General features: G+C 33.1%; 1 protein-coding gene and 2 long non-coding RNA genes across 4 annotated transcripts; 2 read left to right on the top strand and 1 right to left on the bottom strand.

The window, feature by feature from the left end:
• The first annotated feature begins 232 nt into the window (after positions 1 to 232).
• Positions 233 to 1,915, top strand: LOC128041086 (uncharacterized). Its single transcript, XR_008195811.1, has 2 exons — positions 233 to 301; positions 773 to 1,915. It is a non-coding gene; the product is annotated as an uncharacterized LOC128041086 (long non-coding RNA).
• A 6,129-nt stretch (positions 1,916 to 8,044) lies between these two features.
• LOC105766453 (pentatricopeptide repeat-containing protein At3g22470, mitochondrial) lies at positions 8,045 to 10,328 on the bottom strand. Of its 2 annotated transcripts, XM_012585926.2 has the most exons (2): positions 9,008 to 10,328; positions 8,045 to 8,803 (listed from the first exon to the last, which is right to left on the bottom strand). In XM_012585926.2, the coding sequence occupies exons 1-2, from the start codon at positions 10,236 to 10,238 to the stop codon at positions 8,355 to 8,357; spliced, it is 1,680 nt and encodes a 559-aa protein (XP_012441380.1). In that variant the 5' UTR covers positions 10,239 to 10,328; the 3' UTR covers positions 8,045 to 8,354. The 2 variants fall into 2 exon arrangements, with proteins under 2 accessions (XP_012441380.1, XP_052486771.1); XM_052630811.1 differs by having other exon boundaries at positions 8,045 to 10,328.
• Positions 10,329 to 16,556: 6,228 nt separating this feature from the next.
• Positions 16,557 to 17,743, top strand: LOC128041178 (uncharacterized). The gene is made up of 2 exons (XR_008195838.1): positions 16,557 to 16,912; positions 17,141 to 17,743. It is a non-coding gene; the product is annotated as an uncharacterized LOC128041178 (long non-coding RNA).
• The last annotated feature ends 2,505 nt before the right edge of the window (positions 17,744 to 20,248 follow it).

Genomic DNA, 20,248 nt, shown 5'->3' with positions numbered 1-20,248 from the left:
ATTGCGTAAAATGAAAAATAAGTGGTTATTTTTAGAAGGGCCGAATAGTGGATGTTCTTTGAATATGGAGGTTTTATGTTGCAATTTTGCCATCTAATAAATGAATGGACGGCATATGGTTATAATATATAGTTTTTATATTAATTATAAAGGTTATAATAATAAATTATATATTATAAAGTTATTATAATAAAAACAAAACATAAGAAAGTGGCCATTTCATCATCTTTGTGCCGAATGAAAATAGAAAGAAAATAAGAAAACCAAGCTAGGTATTCGACCCTTGTTCAAGCAAATTAAGGTATGTTTCGGTTTCGATTTTTGATAATTTTTACATTTTGGGATTGTAGCTTTGTGTTCTTCAAAAACCCATGCTTCAATTTTGTGAATTGATGATGATTTTGAAATATGCCATTGATGAATTCATGAGTTTTGTGATGTTTGAAAGTGAAATATGAAATATATGTGTTAAATTAACATAGTTTGATTTTGAATTTTTGATGAATTTGAGTAAATTGGATTAAATTGTGAAAATAATATTTTGAATGACTAAAATATGAAATAAATTAAATATATAGACTTTTATGAAGCATGTGAATATTCGGCCGAGCATGGGTAATGTGAAATTTTGTGTGTTTTGTGTTTTATGCAATAAGGACTAAATTGCAAAAAGTGTAAAATGTTAGGGGGAAATAGTAATTTTCCCATTTTTGTTTTTTAGACTAAATTGAATAAAATTATGCTTAAATAAGTTTAATTTGAATATGTTTAGATCAAGAACCAAAGAAAACAGATTTGGATCAGGGAAAAGCAAAAATAATCGGATAGTCGTTTGTTTCCGTTTGTCGACATCCGAGGTAAGTTTATAAGCATTTTAAATGTTGTTAACTTTGATTATATGTGAATTATATATAGGTTGAATTGAATTCTTGATTATATAAGTGTTGGTCGAATGTTTGATTATATGTGAATTATGCTTGGGAGCAATGTTTTCGAGTTCGATTCGATCGAGATACGATGTCTGAAAGTCCCGTACGAACCTTAGGAATAGTTAGGATACATATGTCATGACATAGGATTCCATTGTGTGTTATCGTGTAAGACCATGTCTGGGACGTTCGCATCGATTTGTGATTTACGTGTAAGACCCTATCTGGGACAGTGGCATCGATATGTAATTACATGTAAGACCACGTCTGGGACGTTGGCATTGTATCAGCTTTCCGACTATTGACGTATCCTTTTTAATTTTGAACGGTTCAACGAGCAATATGAAGTAAAGACCGAATGTGAAATCAACTTACAGGTTCAGGTATGTGCTAGTTAAATGTTTATAAGGAAACAAGGTAAGTTGATTACTTGAAATGATATAAAGTTATGTGAATATGGATTTCGTGTTAGCATAGTTGAGCATATAAGTGATTTGGCCTATTGATATGTTTGTAATAATAAATGTGAAAATATATATGTATATGATTGACTATATTTGGCCATATGGTATATGTATGTGAGGTTAAAATGTGATCTATTAGTAAATGATAACTTGTATTTGATATTATGCAAATTCGGCCTTGTAAACAAAATGTTAATATGTAATTGTTGTTATATATGTTTTTGCTTAATGCTTACTAAGCTTAAATAGCTTATTGTGTGCGTGCTCTTGTTTACCTCTATTTTATATATTTTGGAGTCACGTTACGAGCTCGGGGATCGTCAGCAAAGCCTATCACACTATCAACTGTTTCTTTTGGTATTTTACTAGGTTGATTTTGGGCATATGGCATGTATAGCATAGTTGAAATGTTTGATTTTTCGGCATGTATATATATATATAAAGCCATGCTAAAATGGCTTGATGACTTTGTTTAGGTTCGGTTATATGAGTTCTTGTTTAAATGTTTAATGTGTTTGGTTTTATCATTTGACCATGGCTTAATTATGCAGTATATGGTTGTTATGTTAGATAATATTGTGGTAAATGTTTTGATATATATGGATTTAGTATTTAAATAAGCTTGGTTAGGTCTTATAAAATGAGCTATGTATTTAAAGGTTAGTTTTTATTTATATGTCCGAATGTGTATGGATTGGATCTTTATAAGTCTGAATCAGATAGGTTATATTGAATAGGTTTGTATTAGTAATGTATTCATATATGTTATGCTTGAATGATTGGTTAAATTGGTTAAATTTGGAATTGGTTGTATTTGTTATGTGAATGGATTTAAAGAATGCGAATTTAGTGTTCTTTTAGTGTAATTTGTGCTCAAATGCATGAACTTGTGTCAAGAAAAGAAATATAATTGGTCATTGAAATGATACTTGTTTAAATGATTATATGTGTATGTATGACCAGTATGCCCTGTGGTTAATTAATGTAATAAGTTAATATTGATTCGGTAATTATGTGTAGATATGGTTTAGACATTAGAAAATATGCGCATGATATTATAGTAAATAAAGTATGTTTGGTTATGTTTTATATTACCAATGAAAGTTTTATTAGTAAAGTTTAGTTTGTTTGAAGTTTAAATTGTATATGTGCAAGAGTTTATAGATATTTATAATAAATTTAATATACGGAATAGTAGTTTTATCATACGTTCTTTATATGATATGTTTAGATAGATGTCGGATTATGTTTTAACTACGCAATGCTTTTGAATGTTATGATTATTTTTATAAATTTGATGCTTGATTAAGTTTCGAGCTTTGATGTGATTAAATTTTGAGTTGTGAAATGTAATGAATGTTTGAATGAACTATGATATGTCCGGTAATGCCTCGTAACCCCAATCTGGCGACGGACACGAGTTAGGGGTGTTACAAAAACCGTTTACTTTTCGGTTCAATTAGTTTTCAATCTGACTTTATTGTTGGTTCGATTGATTTATAGATCAATTGGTCCATCCTTTATAAGATTAATTAATTTTCTATCCATTCAGTTTGATCAAATTTTGAAAACTGTGTAAATACCTTTGGATGGGATGAATATTATTTATTAAAAATTGTTGATATAAGGTGCTCGATTACATATTGTGAAATATATTTATGTTTAAAGAGTTGGTTATTAGATGTAATAAGACATATTACACTTTTAAGAGAAAATCAAGATTCGAACTCTGAAAGTGATATTGTTAGAAGAGACAAATATAAATCTCGAACATGAACTTTAAAATAAGCAAGAAAATACCAAAAAAAAGTTATCTTATTTTCTAAACCTAACGGTCCAAACATTGACTACGAAATGAGTGACCCTTTTATCTCAATGTCTATTCAAATAAAATTTAATAAAACAAGTTTTCTTTTTTTTTTTTTAAGTAAACACAAATTTTTTGGGCAAAAGAAGTTACTGGAGACTGAATTTACAAAGAGTTTTTTTTTTATCGAAATTAGAGTATTAACTATCGGTAATAATGGTTAATTTTTTCGTTATAGATGTTCTCTAAAAAGTTATGTTGCAAGTCTCAAGATTTAATTTCAGATCTATGAATATGATGGGCTTACACAATATCAAGGCTCAACTAAGCTGTCAATTGTCAAGCTGAAAATATTAGTCAACTTGCGACAAATATTTGTATGGGATCCATGCATTTATGGATTAAGATATATTCATATTGTTCGAAGATTTATCTCTTAGCTTCGAAATGCAATTTGAATCACTTGATTTCAAGTTTAGGAACTCATGTTATGACCGTTTTAGTGAAGATTGCGCGAGTAGAATTTTTGGATGAGATTATGGCGGGAATTACGAGTTTTGGGCTTTTTATTCGAGTTTAAATCATATTGGGTTCGGGTTTTACACTTAATTTTTATTATATATAAGCCCAATATTGTATTTATCATCTCTTATTATTTTATTATTATTTATTCTGAATTTAAGTTATTTAGAAGTTTTATGTCAATAAGAAAGTTTAGTTTAAAATTATTTCTTGTTTAGGTTAATTAGAGTTTTAGTATACTTAACGCCTTACATTGTACACAAAATTCAAATTTTTTATTCAACTTGTATTTTGAGATAATAAATTCTTTTTGAGTTTTTATTTTCAAAGATTTTCTCTTTAGTTTTCTTTTAGAAAAATTTTAACAATATTTTGAGATTGTTGGGATAACTTTAATTTTTTTATCTAACTTGGATTCGTTTATGTTTTAGGTTTGTGTCAAAAACCAAGTTTATTTCGGTTAAAGAAGAAAAATAAAGATGAAAGCTTTAATGTTTTGTTTATTTTATCATTTATTACCTATTTACAAAATTACCCTTATCTAACCTTAAAAATTACACTAATGTCAAGCCATGCACATCCACTATCACATTTAATGGTCTAATTACCATATAAGGACTTCCACTTTAAAGTTCTATAACTATTTAATACGTTTAGCTATTAGAACTCAACTTTTGCACTTTACGCGATTTAGTTCTTTTTATCAAATTGAGCATGTAAATGGTAAAATTTCTTAACAAAAATTTTATACGGTAATACTATCATGTCGTAGATCATAAAATAATGTTAAAATAAAATTTTTAATCTAGGATTTGTGGTCCCAAAACCACTATTTATATTTCACTGAAAACGGGCTGTTACATTTGATCTGTAATTTGAGAAATTTGTTTAAGCACGATGGTATGTTTTGATGTGTATAGCATGTATGACATATGTGCATCTGTTATTTGTTTAGTGATTGCATGTGCATTGAGGTGGGATTATGATGTGATGGAGGAAGTGTTAGCAATTTAACTGTATATTGATATTAGTAAGCCATCGTTGTCGGGCAACTCGAGATGGCAGGTCATTGTTTTCGGGCAACTCAGGATGACTTAACTGGTGGTATAATCACATATCTGTTTTGGTGGTTTGACCATATTTATCTGATTCTGGCAAATTACCACACCATATCTGGCAACATGGCTACACTATTTTGAAAAGTGACATACACTCACTTATAGGTGTATGGGGTTGGATGGGTATTCGTTACCCTAATTGGTCTATAGGGATGGACGGAGATGGTGTCTAGTAGATGATGGTAGGATCTATATCTACATCTGTATCTATATCTGTATCTGTATCTATATTTGCATCTGTATCTGCACCTGTATCTGTATCTGTATCTGTATATGTATATGTATTTATATCTATAACTGCATCTGTATCTAAAATTTTCATTTGTATCTATATCTTTCTTCTTCTTCTTCTTTTGCATGGGTTGAGTTACATACTGAGCTCGTTAGCTCACCCAATTTTTTGACTTCTTAGGTAATCAACAAACTTATGACCGAATAGTGTGGGAGCTCGGATTGATTTTATGGTTAATAATATAAATCGGTTTATGATTAATTTATTTATGATCTTTTGGATTGTAACTTCGTCTATGGACTTTCTTTATAGTTTCTGCTCATTTTGTTGAATTTTGGTATTTTTATCATAAGACTATGATAACGTATGAATTATTAAATTAGAAATCAGTTTCCAAAATTAAAACTTTAAAAACTTCTGCTGTAATGTTATTTGGTGGTTTTTCTGTTAAATAAGTGTTTTTTCGAACATGAGAGTTTCCAAAAATATGTAAGAGTTTTGCCAAACTTATATTTTTGACACACACACTAAGTTAGATAAAATCAGAATTTTTTTTTTAAGAGTTAATGTAATTCCTCAAGATCTAGTCATAACTTCTACGTCGAGTGTGGGGTGTTACAAAACTCATTCCTTGAAGCTTCCTCCCCAAGACCTCTTCTTACATATTGCTTGAACCATCAATACCTAATTTAAACCATGATTATAATTTACACAAATTAATAAATATTGTATAAAAAATAAATTTTTTTAATTAAATATAATAATTATTAATATTATTAAATATAATATTTTTTGAGAAAAAATATTTTCTTTAACATATTGCTTTCTTAAATCTCATTTAGTTTATCTTGTTTGATGAACTCAATTAATTAAATTACTTTAAATAAAAACTTAATATTTATATAATTAAAAATATCATAATTAATATGAATTTATTTTATAATATGGGAATAATTCTATTTAGTACATATTGTATTACAAAACATATATACATACATGTTTAACTACATATAATATATCAATTGTTATATATACGTAAAATATGAATAGATAGTAATTATTATACAATTATGATATTATAATGTACTTTCTTTTATTAACAATATTCAACCTAAACCTTAAAGGTTAGCTAATTTATGGTAATTATAATATATACAATTAACATTATATAGTTAAGGTAGATTATTAATGATATGTATTCATATATACAACTATGTTATTATAATTTACATTCTTTATATTAATGATATATGTAAGCTTACACCCTAAACGAGTATCTAATTTTATGGTAGATTATAATATATACAACTATTTTTGATATATAAAATTAGTAAAGGAAACTAAAATTTCTTATAATCATTTTCACCAAATATTTAATAAAATTTCTAATAATTATTTTTACTAAATGACTTAAAAATATAAATAAAATTTATCTAAAATGTTGTTATATCAAAAGCTTAGGACATCAAAGCTAACAACTTTCATCAAATCAGAACAATTATAAAATTTATCTCAATCACTCAACCTCAATTTATCTTCTTGGAATGTAATGTGCATTACCATTGATATTTTCTAAAACAAGCACATATATTATTTTACCTCATTTTCGTTAAGAAGAAAATAATGGTGTAATCTTTGGGAAAAATAGAAGGGTAAATTATACCAACAGTCACTCAACTTTGATGTAGCTAAAAAAATAGCTACCCTGGTTTCAATTCAGTCACTCAACTTTTGAAAAATAATAAAATAGTCCTTTTAACTATTTTTCGTTACAGACGTAACAGAAAAACATTTAATGGAGGGTTAGCTATCATTTAAACAGCCCCATAGTCCTAGCAGGGCAGCAGAAAAGAAGAAAAGAAAAAAAGGGAGAAAAGAAGAAGAAGAAGAAATGAACATACCTTAGCTACGACCGTTTTGTTCCTCCAAGGTAGAGCCACCACTCAGTTTGCTGTTATCTGTTGAATCTTTGTTCCACCGTCTGATCACCACCATATTCCGGCCACAACTTTTCTTCGACCAACCATGACTCTTAACAATTCGAATCATCAAACTGGCTTGAGTTCTCCAACCCGCAAAACCCAAAATGGGTGAGGGTTTCTTCTCTTTTGATTCTCTTCTTTTTTTAGTTTTTTTTTACTTCCCTCTTTTGATGCAAGTCAATTTGGGATTCTTGCTCTTTTTTTGTTGGTTTGATTTTGGATGCTTACTATTTGGTATTTTTGTTTTTGCTGATTTTTGTTGTTCTATCGTCGATTTTAATTTGAAGCTTCATAACATCGCCACAAGCAGGAGCTCCAACTAAACCGATGCCGATGAATGGATTGTGACGGGATCTCCTTGATGTTAGCCCAATCAGTCGTTTTGATGCCAAACTCAACATTTTCGCCATCGATTTTTAATTTTCACTATTATGGAAAAATATCATGCTTCACGATAGCTAAGAGCCTTTTTAGGTTCCGTTTGCCAAAATTTTTTCCCAATTTCAATAAAACTATTTTAAAAAATATTTAATTGAAATTCAGGTTAGGCCGGGTTGAAAACAAAAATAAATTCATTGATACACACAGGAATGGATCGTGGTTCTGGGAGTTTACTAGAAATATGGGATGTTGCTCGCTGCTTGAAGCTGAATTGTGGCTCATTTTGGACGGTTTGAATCTTATTTGGATCCAAGGCTTTAGATGTGTGGAGATTGTGAGCGACAGTGCTGCTGCTGTCCGCATCATATTGGATGAGTCTGCTGCCAAGCAGAGTATATCACACAATTCGAGTTCTTTAGAATCGGCAAAGGAAGGTCAAGATACATCACATTGTCCGGGAAGCCAATGCGTTTGGCCTAAGCAGGCTGCTGAATCAACCACCTGCTGCACTGAGGAGCATTCTTTGCAAGGACAGTGCAGGGACTGTTGGGGATAGGCTGAAATCACTACCCTCCTTTATATAAACATTCAACCCTTAACACACGTAGATCAATGCCATTAAATCACCTTAATATTTATTTCAATTCCTTTTATTCTCAACTCATGTTTCGTTGCTCATACAAATGAGCCTGCTTTAAAATTCACAAGCAATATTGGTTTTCCCCTAATTTCTTAACATTACCACCAAAAAGATCAAGAAGGTGCTAAGATCAAGATCAACAAGCTACACAAGTCAGAACAAAATCAACAATATTGAAAATAGACACTAAACCTCATTCTAGTTTCCACAACTGTGCAATGGTTATGTACAACTGATTCACATTGCAAGTGATGATCTTTCCACAATTTGTGAAATATTTCAGAGCAAGATTGATTTATTAGAGTGTATGATAAGATCCATAAACAAGGTGGCAGTGATTATATCTGCAGAAAAGCCCTTACCAACCATTTCCGTAAGAAGTTGTGTTGCCTTTGAGGTATAGCTGTTGCAAAGGAACCCCCGAATCATTACATTATAACAGCAGCTATCAGGCAAACAGTCATTATCTCCCATGCTCCCAAACAACCTGTATGCTTCATCTGGCAATCCCTCTTTACACAGTCCATTAATCATTATACAATATGTGTAAACATCCGGTTTTAAACCATTGTCTGAGACTTGATGAAATAATTCCTTGGCAAATTCGATATGCCCAGCTTTGCACAACCCATCAATTAGGATAGTATACAGGACAATATCAAGTTCCAACCCACTGTTTCGCATTGCTTGAAAAAGTTTCAATGCCTCCTCAATATCACCTGTTTTGCCTAAACCATTCAGCAAAATCGAACAAGTCACTAAATCTGGAACTTGTCCAGAAGCAAGCATCTTTCTAAACAGTTCACATGCAGTTGAAACTCTCCCTAACTGAAACATACTTTGCAAAAGAGTGCTATATGTGACAGTATCCGGGATTGGTCCCTTTAGAGATATTTCATGAAAGAGTTCCATTGCTTCGTCTAACCTTTTACCTTTGCAATATCCATTGATCATGGTGCTGTAAGTAACTATATCAGGCTCACAACCCTTCTCAATCATCAAGTTGAAAACTCTTCTAGCTTTATCCATTTCATTCTGCAAGAAATGGCCGTTGATTAATGCATTATAGGTAACAACATCAGGCTCAATGCCTCTCTTTATCATTGCGTCAATGATATCCTCGGCTTCAAAAACCATCCCTTCCTTGCAATGTGCATCAACCAATGTATTATACGTGACAACATTGGGCTCAATACATTGCTTTCTCATCATATCAATGGTCTCTACAGCTTTAGAAATCATTCCTTCCTTGCAATGTGTATCAATCAATATATTATAAGTGTCGATATTAATTGAAATATTGTTATCAACCATTTCATTCAAAAGCCTTGTTGCCTCCTCCTGCTGGCCCAAATTACACATACCATGAATTAAGCAGTTATAAGTAATGATATTTGGTCTAATGCCTTTAACCTTCACTTCAGAGAAGAGATCGAGAGCCTCCTTTAACAACCCGTTCTTACAAAGACAGTCAATGACAGTGCTATATGCTACAATATTGGGTTCATAACCTCTGCCTTCCATCAACCTTAGAAACCTAACAGCTCTATCAGTATTGCCAGTCTTAGACAACCCCTTAAGTACTGTACTGTAAACAATCAAATTAGGTTGATACCCTTTTTCAGTCATTTCATCGAACATACAAAAGGCCTCAGAAATCTTACTTTGATTACAAAGCCCATTTATCAAAGTTGAAAAAGTTACAGCACTAGGCTCAACACCTAACTTCAGCATTTTCCCCAAAACAGAAAACCCAAAATCAATTCGACCTAATTGACAAAAGCAATTAATCAAGATGTTCATAGAATAAACATTATGGGAAACTCCCAATAATTCGATCTGTCTATACTTAGAAACAACAATGGCATAATGTTTCGTCTTAACAATGGCTCCTAATAATTTATTGAATTCCACAATTGAAGGCTTTGGGTACTTTTCAATCAAATTATTGAACAAAATCAAAGCATGATCAACAATATCGAAGCGGTGGTCTCTTTTTCCCTTTCCTCTAACAGGCATGGACATGAGTTTCTTACTTAGGCATTCGATGTGGGTAGCAATGGTGTTAGAAGAAGAAGAAGAAGAAAAAGAGTGGAAATTAGAAAGATGGCTTCCAGCATTAACAACCGAACAAAGAATAAAAGAAGAAGGAAGCTTACCCATATCTTGAAAGCAGAAATGGCAGCGGCAGTAGCAGTAGCAGAAGAAGTGTAAATTTTGGGTTGCGAAGTGGTGTTTAGGGAAAGGGTTGGGAACGTAATTTGGGTTTTTTTTAATGTAAATAATATTTAATAAAAAAATTAAACTTTATTTTGAAATGCAATCTTGAATTATTATTAACTTATAAATCCTCCTTTTAAATTTAATAAAATTACTATTTACTTTAATAAAATTTATTAAATTTAAATTTAAATTTTTAGACTAACTTGAAAAAATATACTAAGGTTACAATACAATTAAAACTTAAATCTATAAAATAATCTATTTTTATCAGTTATATTTTGTCGACATTTTTTTAATGATGCATCTTTCTGTGTGGCATCTCCTTGCAGATATGCGTCAAAGCCAAGCATAATTCGTTATGCAAAAATCGCCTTGCAGTTACAAAATAAGACAGTCCGGGATGTGGCTTTGCGGTGCAGATGGATGACAGTAAGCGTTATTGTTCTCAAAAGTCGATCTAAATTCATCACTTAATTGTTTGCCTGAGTTCTAGAACATATAGACTCATAGATGTAGAACATATTTCTCGAGTGGCTTAAAATGCTGCCGCAACGAGGCAGGCTGTAATCGTTGGAGTCAATTTTGTTGAATATTGGCAATATCCCACATTAGGAAAAGATAGAAAGGGAGGGGGTTTGGTTTGTTATATATAGAACCCCTCCCCCTTAGGTTTCATTATCCCAAATCTCATTTTAAAAATCCAAGTAGCTAATTGTAACTTGGTGTTGATATTCTCTTTTGTAATATTTCTAGCGGAAATATTAATTTGGTAGTGTTCGAGGACGTAAGCTAAATTGGCCGAACCTCGTTAAAATTCTGGTGTTTTATTTCTCATTTGTTTGCTTATATTTAATAGCTTTATGTTGGTTATATTTATTTAGTTATTATTGCTATAAATAACTAAGTGAGTTCTGTCTAGTTGTTGGGTTTTAAGTGGGACCATTTGTGACCCCTCCAATTTAACTGGGAATTTTCTTAGTATAATTGTTGGCATAATAATTATCTAAATATTTCTGATAATATTGTTATTAATATTATCGATGCTTCCGCAACAATTGGTATCCGAGCCAGGTTTTGTAGTATGCTCTGTGTTTGCAGCTTAGTCTGATCTTACACATCAGAAACATTTCCTAAAGCTTGTGGGTATTCAGCATTTGGTGGCTATTAAATAGAAGCTATGGAAAAAATGACAGAAGAAAAACCATCCACATCAACAACTTCCACCTTGTACATTTTGTCGAGGGTTGGAACTGCAAATACGAGATTTGCAGTGGAAATTTTTGATGGAACAGGTCATTTCAGCATGTGGAAAAGTGAGCTTCTAGATGCCCTTTTTCAACAAGGTCTAGATATTGCCATTGAGGAAGAAAAACCAGAAGGGGTTGATGATAAAGAATGGAAGACCATCAACCGATTGGCATGTGGTACAATTCGATCATGTCTTTCCAGAGAGCAAAAGTATACATTCAGTAAAGAGACTTCTGCAAGTAAATTATGGAAAGCATTGGAGGAGAAATTCCTGAAGAAGAACAGTCAAAATAAGTTGCATATGAAGAAAAGACTGTTTCGTTTCAGTTATGTTCCTGGTACCATGATGAACGAGCACATTACCAATTTTAATCAGCTGGTGGCTAATTTGTTGAATTTGGATGTGACTTTTGAAGACGAAGACTTGGCGTTAATGTTGTTGGGATCGCTTCCTGAGGAGTTTGAGTACCTTGAAACTACTCTACTTCATGGAAAGTCAGAAGTAACTTTCAATGAAGTAACTGCTGCATTGTATAGCTATGAACTACGCCGAAAGGATAAGTTGAAAGGTTCAGGTGAAGCAGCAGTGGAAGCATTGGTAACAAGAGGTCGTCAGCAAAGTCAGTCTAAGGGGAAGAGAAGAAAGTCTAAAGGTCGAGCTGTTGCCAAAGATGAATGTTCTTTTTGCAAAGAAAAAGGACATTGGAAGAAAGATTGTCCAAAATTGAAGAAAAAAGGGAAGACTCCGCAAGATGCAAATGTTGCAGAATGCAATAGTGAAGCAGAGTCAGACTTTTCTCTTAGTATGACATCTTCAACATCACATGCAGATGAGTGGATCATGGATTCTGGTTGTTCCTATCATATGTGTCCCATTTGGGAATGGTTCTTTGAATTTCAAAAACTAGATGGAGGGGTTGTTTACATGGGTAATGATAACATATGTAAAACAGCCGGGATAGGTTCAATTAAACTGAGGAATCATGATGGATCTACTAGAATTTTACGGGATGTACGATATGTCCCAAAGTTGAAGAAGAATCTCATCTCTTTGGGGTCTTTAGAATCTAAAGGCCTAGTTGTGACAAAACGAGATGGAGTTCTTAAAGCAACTTCAGGAGCATTGGTGATGTTGAAAGGCATAAGCAAGAATAATTTGTATTACTATCAAGGTAGTACAGTGGTCGGGACAACAGCAGCAGCAATTTCGAGTACCAAGAAGGACGCTGAGGCAACACAGCTGTGGCATATGCGTTTGGGCCATGCTGGTGAAAAATCCTTGCAAACTCTAGCTAAGCAAGGATTATTGAAAGGTACAAAGACTTGCAAACTTGAATTTTGCGAGCATTGTGTTATGGGAAAACAACGAAGGGTGAAATTTGGCACTGGGATTCACAATACCAAAGGTATTCTAGATTATGTGCATTCTGATGTATGGGGACCGTCCAAGACTCCATCACTTGGAGGAAGACGTTATTTTGTCACCTTTATTGATGATTTTCCGTAAGAGTTTGGGTGTTTCCTATGAAGAACAAAGATGAGGTGCTTGAAGTTTTCCTTAAGTGGAAAACTAAAGTTGAAAATCAGACAGGAAGGAAGATTAAGGTTCTCCGATCAGACAACGATGGAGAATATAAAAGCGATTCATTCCTGAAGATATGCCAAGATTGTGGCATAGTAAGGCACTTCACCGTAGGTGGAACACCGCAACAGAATGGGGTGGCAGAGCGTATGAATCGAACGCTTGTGGAGAAAGTTCGATGTATGTTATCTAATGCTAGATTTGATAGAAAGTTTTGGGCTGAGGCTGTGACGTACGCTCAACATCTCATCAATCATTTGTCATCATCTGCTACAAATGGCAAGACTCCTTTAGAGGAATGGTATGGAAAACCTGCTACTGATTATGACACCTTGCATATTTTTGGCTCTGTTGCATATTATCATGTGAAAGAATCAAAGTTAGATCCAAGAACAAAGAAGGCTCTATTCATGGGCTTCAATGCTAGTGTTAAGGGATATCGTTTGTGGTGTCTAGAGGCAAAGAAGACGATAATCAGTAGGGATGTTACCTTTGATGAATCTGCCATGTTGAATAAGGTAAATCCAGAAGGAGTGAGTAGTACTTCGCAGCAGGTGGAGTGTACTCCGCAGCAGGTGGAGTTTGAGCAGAGTGTGGTAATTCCAGCAGAAGGTACCACTAGTGATTCTTCATTGGCAGATGCAGAGTCAGATGAGGAGGAGGTTTCTACCCAAGAATCTCAACAGTAATCAGAGCCAATTGCAGTCAGAAGGCAGAGACGAGAAATTCAGAAACCTGCTCGTTTCACTGACATGGTAACTTATGCACTTCCAGTTGTTGATAATATTCCATCCACTTACACCGAAGCCATTCAAAGTTCAGAGAATGATAGATGGTTAGGTGCAATGGAAGAGGAAATGCAATCTCTAGAGAAAAATAAGACGTGGAAGCTGGCACAACTACCAAAAGGGAAGAAGGCGATTGGTTGCAAATGGGTATTTGCAAAGAAAGAAGGATTTCCTGACAAAGAAGATGTTCGTTACAAGGCAAGGTTGGTGGCTAAAGGCTACGCTCAGAAGGAGGGAATTGACTATAATGAGGTGTTTTCTCCAGTTGTTAAACATTCCTCCATTAGAATTTTGTTGGCCTTGGTAGCGTAGCTTGAATTTGGAGCTAGCTCAACTTGATGTGAAGACCGCGTTTCTACGGTGATTTGAAGGAGGAAATCTATATGACTCACCAGATGGATACTGAGGTTGTTGGTAAAGAAAATTGGGTTTAAACTTAGCAAATCGTTATATGGATTGAAACAATCTCCGAGACAATGGTACAAACGATTTGACAGGTTCATGAAGGACCAGAAGTACAAAAGAAGCAAATACGATCATTGTGTGTATTTGCTCAAGCTTCAAGATAGTTCCTACATCTACTTACTCTTGTATGTTGATGATATGCTGATTGCAGCAAAGAGCCAAATGGAGATTGATAGACTGAAGGCTCAGTTGAGTAAAGAGTTTGAGATGAAGGATTTAGGGGAAGCCAAGAAGATTCTCGGCATGGAAATAACTTGGGATAGAAAAAGGGGCAAACTTTGGCTGTCACAAAAACATTATTTGGAGAAGGTACTACAACGTTTCAGTATGTTTGAAGGTACAAAACCTGTAAGTACCCCACTTGCTCCTCATTTTAAACTGAGTAACCAGTTATCTCCAACGACTGAGGAAGAACGAGAGTACATGGCAAAAGTCCCATATGCAAATGCAGTTGGAAGCTTGATGTATGCAATGGTATGTACGAGACCAGATATTTCACAGGCTGTTAGTGTTGTTAGCATGTACATGCATGATCCGGGCAGGGGTCATTGGCAAGCTGTGAAATGGATTCTGCGGTATCTCCAAAATACCATAGATGTCGGATTGGCATTCGAGCGGGATGAATCACTTGGTCATGCATAGTTGGATATTGTGATTCTAATTATGTAGGTGATTTGGATAAGTGACGGTCTACAACTGGCTATTTGTTTACTTTAGCAAAAGCACCAGTTGGTTGGAAATCTACCTTACAGTCCACGGTGGCTTTGTCTACAATAGAGGCAGAGTATATGGCAATTACAGAGCTGTGAAGGAAGCAATTTGGCTTCACGGATTGCTTAAAGACTTGGAAGTTGGTCAGAAACAACTTAAGGTATATTCTGACAGTCAGAGTGCTATTCATTTAGCAAAGAATCAAGTCTTTCATGCACGAACGAAGCACATAGACGTTCGCTATCACTTTGTGCGGGAAATTCTCGAAGAAGAGGAGATACTTCTCCAAAAGATTCACACTACGGAGAATCCTGCAGATATGCTGACTAAGGTGGTTACAAGGGCCAAGTTTGAACATCGTTTAGACTTGATCAATGTCCGACACATTTGATATGGTGTCATTGGCGCAAATTTGAAGACACTATTGAAGTTTGTGTTATGAGAAGATGTTCGAAGATGTGGAATATCGCCAAGGTGGAGATTTGTTGAATATTGGCAATATCCCACATTAGGAAAAGATAGAAAGGGAGGGGGTTTGGTTTGTTATATATAGAACCCCTCCCCCTTAGGTTTCATTATCCCAAATCTCATTTTGAAAATCCAAGTAGCTAATTGTAACTTGGTGTTGATCTTCTCTTTTGTAATATTTCTAGCGGAAATATTAATTTGGTAGTGTCCGAGGACGTAAGCTAAATTGGCCGAACCTCGTTAAAATTCTGGTGTTTTATTTCTCATTTGTTTGCTTATATTTAATAGCTTTACGTTGGTTATATTTATTTAGTTATTATTGCTATAAATAACTAAGTGAGTTCTGTCTAGTTGTTGGGTTTTAAGTGGGACCATTTGTGACCCCTCCAATTTAACTGGGAATTTTCTTAGTATAATTATTGGCATAATAATTATCTAAATATTTCTGATAATATTGTTATTAATATTATCGACGCTTCCGCAACAAATTTATATTTTGCTAGCTTGATTCCATAATTCTATTCTGTGTTTTATATAGTGTATATGTGTTTGTGCGTGCGCCTGCATGCACATGTGTGATAAGAGAACAATCTAATTTATGCTTGATGCAGAAAAAGGAAAATAGCAAGAGACAGAAGGAAGAACATTATATAGCCAGGAAAAGTAAAGACAAAAAGGTGAGATTTATGGGTTCTTTCTTCTGTGTGCTAAACTGTAATTATTTCTATTTTCTTTACTCCTATGAGCATGCTCAGTTGTTTAACTCTTAGGACGCAAGCTATTAGATATCCTTTAAAGGTAAAATATTCTCCCTGTGATACTGACACGCAGAGAGCATATCTTTAATTAATTTCCTATTTCCTCTTTCACACGGGCACATCTGGAGAGATGCGAATGATTGCTTCCATTCACAATGGAAACCTCTCTTGTATATGAAAGGTAGTGGAGTAAAGCTCATTGAGCATAGGGAGGTTATTGAGTTGAACATAGTATTTTATATTTTTTTGGTATAGATATTAGATGGAGATTTTTTTTTCTTATGGATATGTTAGATGGAGATTTAATTGGTTTTTAGACTTGTAATATATTAGATTCAAGCAAAATAATTTCTTTCAAAGTTGCCAATTTTTGCTAATATGTTGACATAATAATAAATAGGGAAATATTTGTAGTGTATGATTTATGACTATTTTTTGGACCAAAAGATGCTTAGGAATAGCTTTTGCTTTGTTTTCAGGAAAGTGTTGCTGATTCCATGGCAAAGCCTACTCAGTTTGCAGCTCGACCTAATCTTTCTCCTTATGCATCCCCAGTGATTCCTATGGACTATGATGATGGTATTCCATACAGAGGTGGGTGTTATCTTTGACTATTTTTAAGTTGCTCTTAATTGTTTGAGGTTTAGAGATGTGCTCTATTGGTTTAGATTTGATCTTTGAATCATTTTGGTGCTTTCTTGGGTTTTTTTTATTTACTTGATCCCTGCTATGCATATTGCTCTGATTTTAGATGTTCATAGCTTGAGCTATCTGTCAATGCTTTTGTAATTTATGTTGACAAGAGATGTTGAAACTTTGAAGGATTTGGACAGTGGGGGTGAAGCATTATTTCTGCCTTTTTCTTAGCCTGTGGGGCTTTAGTTGGCAGGTTTTATTTGATTCCTGTTTTATGTTCTGTTATGAGCTTTAATAAACTACCAATTTCTAATAAAGAAAAGAAAGTGAGAAAAGTGAAGAGGAAAATTTGATGTTCTTCTATAGATACATTTTTTGTCACAGAATGCAAGTAATAGAAGAAAGGGTCCAGTCTTCTAGCTATGACTTCTCATTGTTATCCAACTTTCAGAAGATTGGACAAAATTGAGAGGAGTGCATGATTTCTATGTGGTTAATACAAGTGTCTTTACTGATTCATTTATTTGTTCAACCAGCGTGTGCTTCCGATGTATTTAGATAAAAGCTTTCGTTATTCTATAGTGAAAGGGTCTGCATCATTATTTTCAAATATTTATGATATTATTTAAACCCCCTAATTGAGTTGGTGTCATGAGTCAATTGAGCTCCAATTCGGTTAGAGAAATTGTTAAAATGTTCTTCCCTAATTAAAATAAATTGTATTATTTGACGGTATTTTAGTCTTTTTATTTAAAAATAATAATAAGTTTACATGTGGTGGGATTTTAATATTACATTTGCATTTTAATTGTATTATGCTTACTTTATTGCTTCAATGAATTGTATATCTATACTTAAAATAAACACTTGACAGAGGAAATATAAAAATTTGCATGTGGCAAGATTTAAACTCGTGTTAATATTCTAGCTTAATAATTGAGTATTATTATATATTTAATTTGATTTATTTATTTATAAATAAATCATTGCAATATATGTAAATATAATTTAAAATATAAATTTATTAATATATGTAAAACATCTTTTAGGAAAAAATTTTCAGGAAATCTGCCAAACAATAGAAAATATTTTACAAAGATTCATCCAAACACCAGAAAAATAAATCATTTCTAGAAAAGTAAATCATTTTCAAGAAATCATTTTTCAAAAAACTTTTTACTGGCAAACAAACGGAGCCTTAATGTAATTTATTCAATTTTATCCCCAGATTTCAATTCTAATCTCACCTAAACTAATCCAAACTTCTAATTACTACTCTCTAATTAGGAGTTTCTAAATTCGTATTTTCTTTTCTTCCACTTAATCGCATAAATTCTCTCACTCTCTCCCTCTCGCCTTGATTTTGAGGCGTGACAGCCTACACTTGAAAAAATTTGAATTATTTTAAAAAGTATACTAAAGGAGTCTGATAATTAAAAATTTTATTTTTTGAAAGGTTTTAATAATACTAAAAATCTTATCACACGTATACGTGTGAAAATCACATATTTAGAACACAAATGTGCGTTTAAAAATAGCATACAATAAATAATGAAAAGTATGATTTGGAACTAATTAATAATAACACAAAAAATATGTATGATATTAAAATTAAAATTAGATTAAAATATGAGTAAAATGAAATCTGAACACAAAAACGCATCAAATTAAGAATACTAAATGAATACAATTGTTTATCATTGTTTTGTCTTCAATCCTAAGTGGTGTCATGTTCATTTGTGACATTAAATCAACGAAATTATTAAAATTAAAATTAAAAATTGTTTTAGTTGAAATAAAATTAAAAATTGCTTTAGTTCAAATGTAAAGGAAAAGATTTATATGCATAATATTCTCGGTTTAAATCTCATTATGGATAAAATTTTAATGATTTATAAAATATGAAAAGACAAAATCACCCTCATAATCATATATCTTACTTTACAAATAAAATGATTTTTTGGTAATTTTCTTACTGAGTGGAGACCTGATTGATAGATGACCGCAATGTAAAAGACTTAGTACGTATAGATAAAAAAGTTTTAAACTAAAATTTTTAAAACCATTTAATTAAACTACACCATTAATCATTCAGCACTTTAGTTTTCATGTGACAAATAGACAAACAAGTCTAAAAGCAGAGGAGATGGAACCATTGAAGTTGGAATGCTTTAAAGGACGTTCCGAAGACATGAATGAATTGAATAAGTTCATCTCCTCAATGCAACAAAGTAAGAAAAATCTCATCAAGTACAATTTACAGGTGGGCATAGCTCCTCTGTTTGTGAATCCTACAAGAGATAGAACAGTAACAATTGGAGGAGTCCAGAATTGGGAAGGTGAGTTAATTATGCACCCAATTGAAATTCAAGAGTTGAATATTTTGAAGTGCGACTATTTGAGAAGCGTAGTCGACGATATTTCTTCCTTCAAAAATGCGATTGACTTGTGGATTTATGATTGTAAAGGGATAGAGTGTGTTGTTTCCTTGTCCTCTTTTGCCTCTTCTTCCGCTCATCCATTTCAAAGCCTCGAGGTGTTGGTTCTTCAAGATCTTCCAAAGTTGAGTGCCCTTGTTATCAAAGACGAATTTATATACGGTCCTGCTCAAGTATGAAGACGTTCCTTCCACATTGGTTGCTTCCAAACCACCAAAAGTTGGAAACAATTTTTTGTGGCAGAATGTGATGAGGTAGTAAAAATATTGGGAGCAGCAACATCAGATGTTCAAGAAAAAGGGAGTGATGCATTCATCAAATTCCATCTTCCCAAATTGAGAGAATTGAGACTACGTAAGTTACCAAATTTGAAGAGAATCAGCAGTAAAAGTGGAGTGATGGTTTGTGATTCTCTCGAGGTTATCAATGTTGTTCCTGACTGTGATAAGCTGAAGAGAATTCCTCCTTTTGTTCCCCTTATTGGCAATGGGCAGCCATTTGCATATGCTCCACCTTCTCTTATCATCAACTCAACCACAGAATGGTGGAAATCGTTGGAGTGGGATGACCATCCAAACTTTAAAAATGTCCTTCAACCCCTTTGGAAGCAGTTATGGTATCAATCATTGAACATTTTGTCTATCTTTTTTATTTTATAAATCTAATTTCTCATTTTAATACAATTCAATGTACTTTTTTGTTTAAGATTATATTAAAAGTGTCACCACCCTCCATTGCTGCCAAAGAAGTTGACAGCAGTAGCAGGGAAATGGTGGCGGAGATAGTGGCAATGAAACCAATGATGGAGGTTGGAAAGCAGCAAAAGATGCTTCCAAACAAAATGATGGATGAGGTT

Source organism: Gossypium raimondii, chromosome 5, assembly GCF_025698545.1.
Source record: "Gossypium raimondii isolate GPD5lz chromosome 5, ASM2569854v1, whole genome shotgun sequence".
NCBI classification, from domain to species: domain Eukaryota; kingdom Viridiplantae; phylum Streptophyta; class Magnoliopsida; order Malvales; family Malvaceae; genus Gossypium; species Gossypium raimondii.
This window is presented reverse-complemented; position numbering and strand designations above follow the sequence as displayed.

Excerpts from the sequence above, each read along its gene's own strand:
- LOC105766453 (XM_052630811.1), bottom strand. The coding sequence starts at position 10,238 with ATGGGTAAGCTTCCTTCTTCTTTTATTCTTTGTTCGGTTGTTAATGCT.